General features: G+C 43.2%; 1 protein-coding gene across 4 annotated transcripts in view; it reads left to right on the top strand.

Annotated features, from left to right (window-relative positions):
• PANX1 (pannexin 1) overlaps positions 1–14,772 on the top strand; it is a 48,464-nt gene that overhangs the window by 18,783 nt on the left and 14,909 nt on the right. Inside the window, exon 3 of one of the 4 annotated variants that reach the window (XM_073337364.1) lies at positions 6,025–6,208. The exons of 2 other annotated variants lie outside the window; for them this stretch is intronic. In XM_073337364.1, the coding sequence (XP_073193465.1) occupies positions 6,025–6,208 (184 nt within the window). Of the gene's footprint in view, positions 1–596; positions 682–6,024; positions 6,209–14,772 lie in introns of those variants that run through there. One more of the 4 variants, XM_073337384.1, reaches the window with a different exon arrangement.

The following is a 14,772-nucleotide window of genomic DNA, read 5'->3' on the forward strand; positions in this document are numbered from 1 at the left end:
AATAGTATTTCAATTCACCTCATACATGTATGGTAGTGCACTCTCTTTTCCATGAAATTTGAACTTACAAATGTAGAATTATGCACAAAAAACCCCGCATTTAAAAATAAAACAATGTAAAATTTTAGAGCCTTCAAGTCCGCTCAGTCCTACTTGTTCAGCCAATCGCTCGGACAGACAAGTTTGTTTACATTTGCAGGAGACAATGCTGCCCACTTCTTGTTTACAATGTCCCCTGAAAGTGAGAACAGGCATGCCACTGTTGTAGCCAGCGTCGCAAGATATTTACATGCCAGATGTGCTAAAGATTCATATATCCCTTCATTCTTCAACCATCATTTCAGGGGACATGTGTCCATGCTGGTGACAGGTTCTGCACAATAACAATCCAAAGGAGCTTTCTTTTTTTGCTGTTTCGGGTTCTGTAGTTTCCGCATCAGAGTGTTGCTTTTTTAAGACTTCTGAGAGCATGCTCCCTCCACACCTCATCCCTCTCAGATTTTGGAAGGCAGTTCAGATTCTTAAATCTTGGGTCAAGCGCTGTAGCTATCTTTAGAAATCTCACATTGGTACTTTCTTTGTGTTTTGTGAAATCTGCAGTGAAAGTGTTCTTAAAATGAACAACATGTGCTGAGTCATCATCCAAGACTGCTACAACATGACATATATGGCAGAATGCAGGTAAAATAGAGCAGGGGACATACAATTCTCCCCCCAAGCAGTTCAGTCACAAATTTAATTAAAGCATTTTTTTTTAACGAGCGTCATCAGCATGGAAGCATGTCTTCTGGAATGCTGGCTGAGTTACGCTATTCCCAATGACTCTTAAATGAGCTCATTTATACTTGACAGAACTCCTGAAGCATTGCCGGGAAGTCAGTGTTAATGAATGCCATTCTATTTCTGTCTTATTAGCCTTCATGCTTAGTGAGGTCCCAGGAAAGGAGCCTCATCATAATTGTCAACAGCACCTTCCAGTTCCCTTTGGGGTGTCTCTAGGTGTTTGATTCCCATTTGTTGTTGCCAGGGCTAGCTGCCGCTTGCTGCACCTGTTACTTTGCTTGCTATATTGATTGCACTTTCGCATCAGAAAAGGGATTTAGCTGTCTCCCAAAACACACTGTGTGCCATGGAGTAGTAAAAGCTAATCGTCCTGCACCTTTTGTGTAGATAAGATAAAAAAGCACGCTGTGTTTATGTTAGCACAATGACATTCACAAGTGACGGGAACCTTGTTTAGTTCAAGTAAGGGAAAATTAACCAAATTCATCCCAAGTGCAAGGTACTGAAGTCAGTAGAGAGACATCAGAGATAAATTTGGGTCCAAAGTTTTTAAAACAGTGTTCAGGTTTATATTTGTGGGTTTGTAGAGACACGTTTGTTTACAAAGCACCACAAGTGCTGTTTACTGTTCTGACTCACTTTCCACTGTGATGTAATGGCATGCAGGAGAGCTCCATTTAAAGTAGCCAAGGAGGCACTACATTGTGTTTTTTAGGTTAAAGGCATGGGGCTGGGAGAAAGCGCATTTCACTTTGAAATGAATACTCCTCGCTGCTGCTTGTTTTCTGATCTATGTCAAAGTAACACCATCAAAGTTTTGAGAGCTAAAATTGCATTTAGTATTATGTTAAATTAGTTCAAATCATAATAGTATATAAGTAATAATGAAAGCAGAGTAAGTACAGGAACTTTTTTTGGACCTGTTTTGAGATGGATTAATAAAACAGCAAATAAATAAGAAACAGGTGGGTTGGAAAATGTCATATGTATTGAAAATAGTTTGGGATTCAGTTTAAGATCTAGGGCCAGGATAATCTCCAAGCCAGATTGCATTCCCTCAGGGTTCCATGAGTAATATGCCTACTCTTTTTCCCACTGAAGCCAATGGTAAAACTCCCATTAACTTCAACAGGATCCATAGTGAATTTAATTCCTGGCTTCTGGAAATTGTTGTTAGTTCATATCTATCTGTGGAGGGGTTTTCCCAGGCATAGTCTTTCTCTTTCTCCTACGAGACAGAGTAATTCAGAACCTGTAGTCAATTAGCCTAAGACAGAGACAAACACCTACAAGATCTCTGTCAAGCTTTCTTACAACTACAACACCCACCTGCAGAAGTAAAGAAACAGATTGATAGAGCCAGAAGAGTTCCCAGAAGTTACCCTCAGACAGAGACGAACACCTACAAGATCTCTGTCAAGCTTTCTTACAACTACAATACCCACCTGCAGAAGTAAAGAAACAGATTGATAGAGCCAGAAGAGTTCCCAGAAGTTACAGAACGCCACTAGCCGTCACCTTCAGCCCCCAACTAAAACCCCTCCAACGCATTATTAAGGATCTACAACCTATCCTAAAGAATGACGCAACACTCTCACAAATCTTGGGAGACAGGCCAGTCCTTGCCTACAGACAGCCCCGCAACCTGAAGCAAATACTCACCAACAATCACATACCACACAACAGAACCACTAACCCAGGAACTTATCCTTGCAACAAAGCCCGTTGCCAATTGTGCCCACATATCTATTCAGGGGACACCATCACAGGGCCTAATAACATCAGCCACACTATCAGAGGCTCGTTCACCTGCACATCCACCAATGTGATATATGCCATCATGTGCCAGCAATGCCCCTCTGCCATGTACATTGGTCAAACTGGATAGTCTCTACGTAAAAGAATAAATGGACACAAATCAGATGTCAAGAATTATAACATTCATAAACCAGTCGGAGAACACTTCAATTTCTCTGGTCACGCAATCACAGACATGAAGGTCGCTATCTTAAAACAAAAAAACTTCAAATCCAGACTCCAGCGAGAAACTGCTGAATTGGAATTCATTTGCAAATTGGATACTATTAATTTAGGCTTAAATAGAGACTGGGAGTGGCTAAGTCATTATGCAAGGTAGCCTGTTTCCTCTTGTTTTTTCCTACCCCTCCCCCGCCCCCAGATGTTCTGGTTTAACTTGGATTTAAACTTGAAGAGTGGTCAGTTTGGATGAGCTATTACCAGCAGGAGAGTGAGTTTGTATGTGTATGGGGGTGGGCGGGATGTGAGAAAACCTGGATTTGTGCAGGAAATAGCCCAACTTGATTGTCATGCACATTGTGTAAAGAGTTGTCACTTTGGATGGGCTATCACCAGCAGGAGAGTGAATTTGTGTGGAGGGGTGGAGGGTGAGAAAACCTGGATTTGTGCTGGAAATGGCCCACCTGATGATCACTTTAGATAAGCTATTACCAGCAGGACAGTGGGGTGGGAGGAGGTATTGTTTCATATTCTCTGTGTATATATAAAGTCTGCTGCAGTTTCCACGATATGCATCTGATGAAGTGAGCTGTAGCTCACGAAAGCTTATGCTCTAATAAATTGGTTAGTCTCTAAGGTGCCACAAGTACTCCTTTTCTTTTTGCGAATACAGACTAACACGGCTGTTATTCTGAAACCTAAGATATCTGATAGCTTTTGATCCTTCTCTTCCCCCTGAGAAATGTCCTAGTCCCATATTGCTCTAATTCTTGCTTATTTTATATTTTTTCTGTCCCCAATGCTTTTCTCATTACATGGCAGAGGATTTACTTTTCTTAAAGCTTGATTCAGTCTTGAGGTTGCAGTTTTCACAGCTCTATTAAATTAGAGTTAATACACTAAACTAGTGCTGTACCAGCCTGAGTGTTTGGGTCCCGCTGGTGCTGCTGGATTTTATCGAGAAGTATTTATCCAGAAGTCAATGAGAGCTGAACGTGCCATAACCGATCTTTTCTGTATGTTGCTAGAGTCTTCCCATGCCACGGCTCCCCAGGTGCTCGAGTGCCTTCCTTAGTTCAGCCTCCACCTTAATAGTGCTCTTATTGAGCGCTCCACCTTTATACAACGCTGTTATTGGGTGCCCCGCACCTGTTATTACCTCCACTTTTAAACAAATAATTCAGTCCAAACATGAGTTTATCACTCACATTAAAGTGCCCTTTTAATTTATTATTTTTAGTTTATTTATTAGCTCCTGAAGGAATTGACAATGGTATCATCTGCATGACAGAGAGATTACAGGCTTGGGATTCAGGCTGCCCTCTGTGCAAATTGGGGAAAGAGCCCTGAAGTATGGCTTTGAGTATTTTGTAGAGATTCATTGTATGTGGTGTCAGAACCTACAGAGAAAGACAGAGCAAGCAGCTGCACATATTGAATATAGGTGTTTGAGTATGCAAACAAACTTAAAAACAAACTTTACTTCATCTCATGCACACATTTTGCATACACAGTTAAAGTGCATCATATTTTGATAATGAAAGATTTTCCATTCCAGTAGTAACTCAGGAGGATGTTCAAAAGTAGCTGCTGAAAGTGGACATTTTTAAATCAGCAAGTCTGGGTAACTAGCATCTAAGAGTTTTAAAAGAATTGGCTGAAGCAGTTGCTAGACCATTAATGTTTATTTTCAATAACAGTTGGAACATTGGTGGAGTTCCAGGAGACTGGAAGAAAGTCACTGTTATGCCAGTATTTTAAAAGGGTAAACTGGATGACTGAGGAGGTAGTTATAGGCTTGTCAGCCTGATATTGATCGTAGCCAAAACAATGGAGTGGCATTAATTACATTACCTTCCTTTAATTCTTGTATCAGCCAATCAACATGTGTTTATGGAAAATAGATCCTGTCAAACTAACTTGATATATTTTTTGATGAGATTTCAAGGTTGGTTGATAAAGGTAATAGGGTGGATATAACAGACTGACTTCTGTAAGGCATTTGACTTGGTACCATATGACATTTTGATAAAACAACTAAAATGATACAAAATTAACATGAAGAAAAGGAGTACTTGTGGCACCTTAGAGACTGACATATTTGTTTAAGCATAAGCTTTCGTGAGCCTATGCTCAAATAAATTTGTTGGTCTCTAAGGTGCCACAAGTACTCCTTTTCTTTTTGCGAATACAGACTAACACGGCTGTTACTCTGAAACCTGTCAAAATTAACATGGTGCACATTAAATGGATAAAAAACTGGCAAACTGACAGGTCTCAATCTCTTTGGGCCAAATTTTGAGAAATAAGCATTTTCATAGATTATATAAGGCCAAAAGGAGCCAACTAACCCTACCCCACGCCCCCTACGCTCCCTGCCCAAACTGGCTGCTCAGAGACCAGACCCTGTGGATCTGTGACGCACACTGGAATAAATATTTTCCATGTCTAAGTCTTAGGCTAGTATTTTTGAAAAAGTTCGACTTCCAGTTAGGTAGGTAAATAAATGGTTGTGTTTTCAAAAGAGCTCATTTCAACCTATGAGCTCTCATGAAAATCTGGCCCCAGTGTGAGTACAGAACACTGGAAAAATATGGCCCTGAGCTGTGCTGAAAATCTGGTTTAAAGTTTTCTTTTTAATTAATATGAATTAATACCTGGTGTCAGATTTGGTGGCTTACATGTAATAGTGGTCAGTAGGGTAAGAAAGTAATACATTTCTTTTGTGGCTTTCATAGGTTATCAAATATATTTTGTGACTTAATTTTATATCTTTTCAGAAAAGTACATAACATAAGAAAATGCTTTTGTAAATAATGTGTCAGTGATATCACTGAGGGTGAGAGAGGCTTTAAAATACTGATGTCACTATAAATCATGTTACTAGAGCTATTGTTAACATATAAAATGATGTCTCATATATTGCACAGTGTGGTGGCAGATAGGAACTGCAGAAGATTACCAGAGCAAATTTTGCATCTTCGATTACTCTGCTGTGAGTCTTACTCACAAAATACAGGCAGATGGTGCTGCAAGACTAATCCCTTTTATACTGTATTGTTTTTGAAGTCATGTGTTAATATTTCAGTTTATCGTTCTGGTTTAATAATGTTAATCACAGGACATTCGTAGCCTGGCTGTGGAAGCTATACTTAGTTTCCAGTTCTGCCGCTCTAACTTGCACTGAGTAGGACCTTACTCCATAAGTGGGACCATTGATTTCAATGTTTCTTTAATAACATGGCTGACATTGTACTTTCTCAGAGTACAAACTCTTGGAAACGAGAACAAAGACTCAGAAAACTCACCTTTGGGAATTGCTGACAGCTGCCCTGTTCACGTGTGTGAGGGGTTTGTAGTTTCCCAGAGGGGTCAGAGGGAGTGGTCTCCAAACACTGCAGAGCTCAAGGATCCACCAGGAAAACCAGCTCCAGCCATATGGAGCCAGGTACATTGTTTTACTTTATTCACCTTATTTGCTTGGACTCTGCTTGTCTCCTTGAAAAGGGGCTACTCCAGGAGCTAGCCACCTGCACCCTTATCCGAGGGAATAATTAGCACAGAATGACAAGTAATGTTGCTTCTAGCATCCTTAACTTCCATTGGCTTGTCAGGCAGAAATATTGCTCAGCTTGGACGGGAACATGCTATGTATATGTAATGTTTGCTCCCAGTTCCACCCATGATACCCCAAGATGCCCATCCCAGACACCCAGAGTAACAATCACACAGCATTTACGCTGAGCTGCTGCCAAAGACCCAGAGAAAGGGAAGCACACACCTTAGGGCTTATTTATGCTTGAAGTGCTACAGAGGCACAGCTTCCGCTCTGCCACTGTAGCGCCTCAGTGTAAACACTTCATACACTGACGGGAGCAGTTTTCCCATTTGCATGGGAAATCCACCTCCCTGAGAGGTGGTAACTTGCTGGACAGAAGAATTCTTCCATTGCCTAGTGCTGTCTACACTGGGAGTTAGGTTGGCTTAACTACACCACTCAGGAGTGTGGATTTTTCACACCCTCGAGTGACATAGTTAAGCCGAATTAATTTTCTCATGTAGACAAGGCTCTTGGCTCTCCTATTCTCCTCCTGTTTCAGCCCTTTGAGCTCTTTCTCTAGAACTTTTCTTTTTCCTTTCCTGTTGTGGTGACTCATGATTATTCAGCATGGGGGATAATCTAGGATGGGTGTGTCTAATAATTCATCATTGTCTTCTCCTGGACTGGACAATGGATGGGTATTTGAAGTTTGATTTTTTTGTGAGGTACTGCTCCCTGCCATGAGGTGTACTTGAAGTTGTAATACAGGTTATGAACAGTTTTCTGCATACATAAATACATAAATTTATAACCACAGTCTGAGATAGACACTGTATGACATCTACATATCTCACAATGATCATCAAGTTCAGAACATTATAAGTTTTCATAAAAGACCTTTCTCATTATACTTTTATGGTACAATAATACAATATGCAGTCAGTTGGTTCAACTGCTCATTTTTGGGGTTTAAACCTTCTGTTCTTCCCTTGGGGTGTCTGGACCCTGATCGTTCTAATAGCGTATTGACAGGTAGACTTTAACTGGTGATGTTCAGAATTTGAACACTTCCTACAAATGGCTTTGGTTATCTGAATCCTAATCACGAAGGAAGGGCCTTTTGCATGTACAGTAAACTCCAGTATCACAGGGGTAGCCGTGTTAGTCTGGATCTGTAAAAGCAGCAAAGAGTCCTGTGGCACCTTATAGACTAACAGACGTAATGGAGCATAAGCTTTCGTGGGTGAATACCCACTTCGTCGGATGCATGTAGTGGAAATTTCCAGAGGCAGGTATAAATATGCAAGCAAGAATCAGGCTAGGGATAACGAGGTTAGTTCAGTCGGGGAGGATGAGGCCCTCTTCTAGCAGTTGAGGTGTGAATACCAAGGGAGGAGAAACTGCTTTTGTAGTTGACGAGCCATTCACAGTCTTTGTTTAATCCTGAGCTGATGGTGTCAAATTTGTAAATGAACTGAAACTCAGCAGTTTCTCGTTGAAGTCTGGTCCTGAAGTTTTTTTGCTGCAGGATGGCTACCTTTACATCTGCTATTGTGTGTCCAGTGAGGTTGAAGTAGTGTTCTACAGGTTTTTGTATATTGCCATTCCTAATATCTGATTTGTGTCCATTTATCCTTTTACGTAGGGACTGTCCAGTTTGGCCGACGTACATAGCATTGGGGCATTGCAGGCACGTGATGGCGTATATTACATTGGTGGACATTCAGGTGAATGAACCGGTGATGGTGTGGCTGATCTGGTTAGGTCCTGTGATGGTGTTGCTGGTGTAGATATGTGGGCAGAGTTGGCATCGATGTTTGTTGCATGGATTGGTTCCTGAGTTAGAGTTACTATGGTGTGGTGTGTAGTTGCTGGTGATAATATGCTTCAGGTTGGCGGGTTGTCTGTGGGTGAGGACTGGCCTGCCTCCCAAAGCCTGTGAAAGTGAGGGATCATTGTCCAGGATGGGTTGTAGATCACTGATGATGCATTGGAGAGGTTTTAGCTGAGGACTGTATGTGGTGGCCAGTGGAGTTCTGTTGGTTTCTTTCTTGGGCTTGTCTTGCAGCAGGAGGCTTCTGGGTACACGTCTGGCTTCTGGGTACATGTTGATCTGTTTCCTTATTTCCTCGTGTGGGTATTGTATATTTGAGAATGCTTGATGAAGATCTTGTAGGTGTTGGTCTCTGTCTGAGGGGTTGGAGCAAATGCAGTTGTACCTCAGCGCTTGGCTGTAGACAATGGATCGTGTGGTGTGTCCAGGATGGAAGCTGGAGGCATGAAGGTAAGCATAGTGGTCAGTGGGTTTTCGGTATATGGTGCTGTTAATGTGACCGTCACTTATTTGCACTGTGGTGCCTAGGAAGTGGACCTCCCGTGTAGATTGGTCCAGGCTGAGGTTGATGGTGGGGTGGAAGCTATTGAAATCATGGTGGAATTCTTCCAGAGTTTCCTTCCCATGGGTCCAGATGATGAAGATGTCATCAGTGTAGTGTAGGTAGAGAAGGGGCGTGAGTGGACAAGAGCTGAGGAAGCGTTGTTCCAGGTCAGCCATAAAAATGTTGGCATATTGTGGGGCCATGCGGGTGCCCATAGCGGTGCCACTGGTCTGGAGGTAAATAAATTGTCACCAAATTTGAAATAATTGTGCGTGAGGATAAAGTCACAGAGTTCAGCAAACAGTTGGGCTGTGGCATCATCAGGGATACTGTTCCTGACAGCTTGTATTCCATCTGTGTGTGGGATGTTTGTGTAGAGAGCCTCTACATCCATGGTGGCTAGGATGGTGTTTTCTGGAAGATCACCAATGCATTGTAGTTTTTTCAGAAAATCAGTGGTGTCACGGAGATAGCTGGGAGTGCTGGTGGTATAGAGTCTGAGTAGAGAGTCCACATATCCAGACAGTCCTTCAGTGAGAGTGCCAATGCCCGAGATGATGGGGCGTCCAGGATTTCCAGGTTTGTGGATCTTGGGTAGTAGATAGAATAACCCCGCTCGGGACTCTAAGGGTATGTTGATTTGTTCCTGTGTTAGTGTAGGGAGTGTCCTGAGTAGATGGTGCAGTTTCTTAGTGTATTCCTCAGTGGGATCTGAGGAAAGTGGCCTGTAGAATTTGGTATTGGAGAGTTGTCTGGCAGCCTCCTTTTGGTAGTCAGACCTGTTCATGATGACAACAGCACCTCCTTTATCAGCCTCTTTGATTATAATGTCAGGGTTGTTTCTGAGGCTGTGGATGGCATTGCGTTCTGCACAACTTAGGTTATGAGGCAAGCAATGTTGTTTTTCCACAATTTCTACCTGTGCACGATGGCGGAAGCACCTTATGTATAGGTCCAGACTGTCATTTTGACCCTCAGGAGGAGTCCCTGTGGAGTTTTTCTTCTTGTGCTGTTGGTGGGAGGGTGTCTGTGTATCAGTGTGCTGTTCAGTGTTATCTTGAAAGTATTCTTTGAGTCAGAGACGGCGGAAGTAGGCTTCCAGATCACCGCAGAATTGTCTCATGTTTTTGGGGGTGGCGGGGCAGAAAGAGAGTCCCTGAGATAGGACAGACTCATCTGCCGGGCTGAGTGTGTAGCTGGATAGATTGATGATATTGCTGGGTGAGTTAGGGGTACCACTGTTGTGGCTCCAAGTGGCAGGTAGGGTTTTAGACAGCTTACATTCCTTTTTCCTTTGTAGAGAGGTGAAGTGTGTAATGTAGATCTCCTGTCTTATTTCGTAAAGTCCATTTGTATGGAAGGTTGGTTATTTATGAGAGTCTCCAGGTTGGAGAGCTCTTTTTAAACTCCAGATTATCCAAATAGCATGGGGGGGGTGGACTTTATTTGGATAATCAGGCGTTCGGATAATTGAAAAGGCGAGTGCCATTCAGCAGCAGGTTGGCCTTCCCCATGGCCAGGGGCTTGTTCTTCTCTCCGTTCTGGCTGGGGGGCGGGGGGCTCTCTGCTCTGCCCCATCAGGATCGTAACCTGCACTGCCACAGGAGCTGTTCAGCGGCAGTATGGTCTCCCCTATGGCCAGGGACGCGTCCTCTTCCTCCTCCTCCTCGCAGTCCTGGCTGGGAGTCTCTGCTCTATTACCTGAACCTCTGCATTATCCGAATCCCCTCCTTTTCCCCTATCGTGAGCTGCACAACATACGTGCCTTCTGCAGCACATATCTCATGCTGGGGGACAAGGAAGGGATTTGGATAACGTGGAGGTTCAGATAATAGGGTTTCGGATAAACAGGAGTATACTGTATTCATATTTACTAGTTCACATCCAGCATTATAAACTTCACAAAATGCTGTTAAAAGAGGCCCTACTCATAATCTTAGAACTAAAGCACTCTGGGGCAAAACTGAATTTCATTTAAGGGATAGTAAAACTCTTCAATTTATTTGACCATATAAATCTTTAGCACCAACAAGAAACATGGCTAATGTAATGCAAACTATCCCAGAGACATCTCTCCACTCCTTGATGTAATGCTGCCACCTTGTGAATTGTGAGACATTGAAATAAATTTTTTTGAAAGGCAAATTCATAGAACCATAGAATATCAGGGTTGGAAGGGACCCCAGAAGGTCATCTAGTCCAACCCCCTGCTCAAAGCAGGACCAATTCCCAGTTAAATCATCCCAGCCAGGGCTTTGTCAAGCCTGACCTTAAAAACCTCTAAGGAAGGAGATTCTACCACCTCCCTAGGTAACGCATTCCAGTGTTTCACCACCCTCTTAGTGAAAAAGTTTTTCCTAATATCCAATCTAAACCTCCCCCACTGCAACTTGATTGCAACTTGCATGCTTTGATCCATACACCAAGCGCCAGTTGTTTATCCAGGTACAACTGTCATGAATTTTTTTTTTTTTTAAAGTGAAGACTTATTTTGCCCACTGTTCTTTTTAAAAGATCAGTATGGCAGTGTAAATAAGATTATTTAAATATTGGTTAGATGAGCTGGATAATTTAATAAATCCTTTCCATTCTGATTCCTATGATTCTACTGTCCGATCATCTTTTGCTTTTCTTCTCTGCTTCTGCGTTCATATCAGAAGTTTCATGTGGAAATTATCTTCTGTTCACAAGTTAACACACGTAAAGAAAAACTGATGAGGATAATGAGATGAGGAAAGAGGGTTATGAACCAGACCTTGAAAACATCATGGAATGCTTGGTAAATGAAGACTGCTGCTTCCAAATAAAACAGGCACAAATGCTGTTTCTTTCCAGGTGTGGAACAAAAAACAAACATCTGCAAGGTTCCCCTTATGTTCTCATTAATATTATCATTAATTAGCCCAGCACCTGCCCTAGTCATGGACCCGGACCCCATTGTGCCACACACTCTACAAACACAGAACAAAAAGTCTCTACATCAAGGGATTTACAATCTAGGTATAAGATAAGAGACATCAGATGGAGGAGTACCAAGAAACAATGGAATGATATTGGTCAGCAAGATAGGCAGTAGGTTCAACAAATCAGTGGTCTGGATTTTTGTAGGTGTCATGGCAAAGGAGGATTTGAAGGAGGATAATGAGGTAGGTTTGTGGAGGTTTGTGGGGAGCACCTCCCAAGCATGAGGGGTAGCCTGGGAGAAAGCACAAATATTCTTGTTTGAAAATGTAATAAGTGGAGGAGGGAGGCTGGCATCATTGTCTCACCAGAGGTGGGAGTCAGCATCTCGACAGTGAATGAAAGATAAGTGGGGTGCAGATTGATGGTAAAGGACATTAACAGTGAAGGCAAGAAGCTTATGTTTAATTTGATAGAGAAAAGGGAGGCAGTGGAGGAATGCAAAAAGAGGGGCATGACATAGTCAAAGCAGTGGGTTAGGAAAATGAAATTTGCAACTGCATTCTGAATGGATGCAGGGACAAGATTGCATTTGTCAAGGTCAGAGAGAATAATGTTGCAGTAATTGAGACTTGAGATGATGAGAGACTGGGTGCGAGTTTTAGCTGTGTGAATGGATAGGAAAGGCTGTATCTTACAGATGTTATACAGAAATAATCTGCAATATTTAGACATAGTCTGGATGTGAGGACCTAAAGAGAGGATCAAGTTGAAGATGACAACCAGGTTATTTGGCTGCATGACAGGCAGGGTGGTGGTGGTGTGCACAATGGTTGAGAAAAGAGGTGGAGGGAAAGGAATTGAAGGTGGTAGATTGAATGCTGTGTTTTAGTCATTTTGAATTTCAGCTGGTGACCAGACATGCAGAAGGTGTCAGAGAGACAGGCAGAGGTTTTAGTTTGAACAGAAGGAGACAGGTCTGGAGCAGAGAGGTAGATCTGTGAGTCATCAGTACAGCGATTGGTAATTGAATTTGTGTTTGAAGATGAGTTTACCCAGAGATAAGGTGTAGAGGGAGAAAAGAAGGGGATCCCGGAAAGATCGCAGTGGAAACTCCACAAAAAGCAGGATGGGGGATGAGGAGGATCCCCTGAAGGACACAGTGAAGGAGAGATGAGAGAGAACCAAGAGAGGACAGTGCTGTGGAAGCCCAGGGAGGAAAAGATTTCAAGAAGAAAAGCATGGTTGACTGTGTAGAAGGCAGTTGATAGGTCATGGAGGATGAGGATGGAGTACTGGTTCTGAGCTCCGGCTAGGAAGAGGTCATTAGAGACTCTGGTGAGAGCAATATCATTTGAGTGCAAGTGGTGGAAGCCGGATTGGAGAGGGTCTAGAATGGAACTGGAGGAGAGGAACTCCAGATAGTGATTCTGAAGTGTGTTCAATGAGCTTAGAGATGAAAAGGAGACTGGGGGAGGGGGGGCAAATGCGGTCAAACATGTTGGGGTTTTTTAAAGATGGGAGAGACTGGAACATGCTTGTATTGTGAGGTGAAAGAGCCACAGGAGAATGAGGTTAAGGAGAAGAGTAGGGGAGGGGATGAAAGTGGGTATGAGGGAGAGCAGGAAATGAAGAGGCACATGGAGGGGTTAGAGGAGGAGAGCAGACAAGAAACTTCTGCTTTTGTGACCCTCACCTCCACCTCATGGTCTGATCCATGGTGGGGAGTGTGAGAGAAGGAAAGGCCTCTCTGTAGGAGGGCAGCTAAAGAGGCAATGTTGAACAAAGGGATCCAGGTCTCTGTGAGAGCAGGAGCTGAAAGAAGCAAGATAGGAAGAGGTTCTGGATTGATGTAATTTTTTTTTAAATAAGAGATGGAGTGGGTGATCCAGAGACATCAAGAGAGGGGGAAGGAGGGGGATAGGCATGAGGTTAGGAATGGAGGCACAAGAGGGGCAGAGGTGGGGTCTGGGACGGGTGCAGGAGGTGGGGAATGGAGGGAGGGCCACAGCTGTGTAAATATCATGAGAGGTGAGGAAGGGGGTATGGCTGTGGCTGAGAAGAGGGAGAAGATTGAGGTGGAAAGGGGAAGAGGACTAGATAGAGGTGATGAGCAACTGTAGAGGGGTGAGAGAAACCAGGAAGGGGTGATGGAGCCAGTGGGGCAAAGGGAGGATAACTGATGCTATGAGGCAGAAGATGGATGTGGTGAGAGCTGTGGATGGGTGGCAGAAGGACAAGATTTCAAAGTAAATAAATTCCACAACCAGCCCACAACCCAGGAGGTGTAAAGGTATGTGCCCAGCCCAGCAGCTGAGTCCCTGCTGGCTAAGAAGGGTCATTGACACTGTTAGAGGCCACTCCCCCCTGTAGCCATCCCCTTTTTGGGTGTGAAGGGGTAGGGACAGGCTGCTTTGCAAAAGCAGCATGGCCCCCAGCCCAGCACTGGGTCCTTGCTGGCTAGAAAGTCCCCCACCCACCCAAATCACAGTCTTCCTCACTTCCTAATCATGATGAGTTTTCGAAAACTAATTTGTGTCTGGGCTAGTCCCCCTTGCACCCTTGCATCTGTTCCGATTATAAAATGCGTGCACAATGGCACTATTTTTCTTGAGGACTTGGAAAACTGAACCAGTGTCTTTGCCCACATATAACTGTGATGGGATCAAGCAATATAAGTAGTGGCCAGCAATAGAAGCTGAAGTAGTTAAGCTTCCCATGCCACACGTAGCACAGCAATTTCAGGTTTTAATCAGCAATTAATGCTTCACAAATTTGTTATTTACTATGATTAATGCTTGTAAATTTTTGACTTGGCTGTTACCGTTTTAGAACACGGCACGTTTCCTGATTGGCATGTTAATTGTAGTCAGAGTATGTATCGTCTCCTGCTGTTGAGAGACATTGTTTCCTAAGGTATATGTATAAAGGTATGCTAAGAGAGTGAGTAAGAGTCGAGGCAATTCACAGGATTTTGTCACAGTTGTGTTAGATGTTGGAAGCAGCTTTCCTCCATAGGCGTATGTGCATCAGGTAACACAGAGCAGATTCAGGTAGCATCTTTATCTTTGCTGAAAATGCAAGAGAAGAAAGCTACTAGCCACAGTGACCAACTGAGTGGGCCAGATCCTCAGCTGGTGAAATCTGTGTAGATCCGTTGATTTCAGTAGAACTACATCATCCATTTGAACC

The sequence above is a fragment of the Lepidochelys kempii genome, chromosome 1 (assembly GCF_965140265.1).
Source record: "Lepidochelys kempii isolate rLepKem1 chromosome 1, rLepKem1.hap2, whole genome shotgun sequence".
Taxonomy (NCBI): Eukaryota; Metazoa; Chordata; order Testudines; family Cheloniidae; genus Lepidochelys; species Lepidochelys kempii.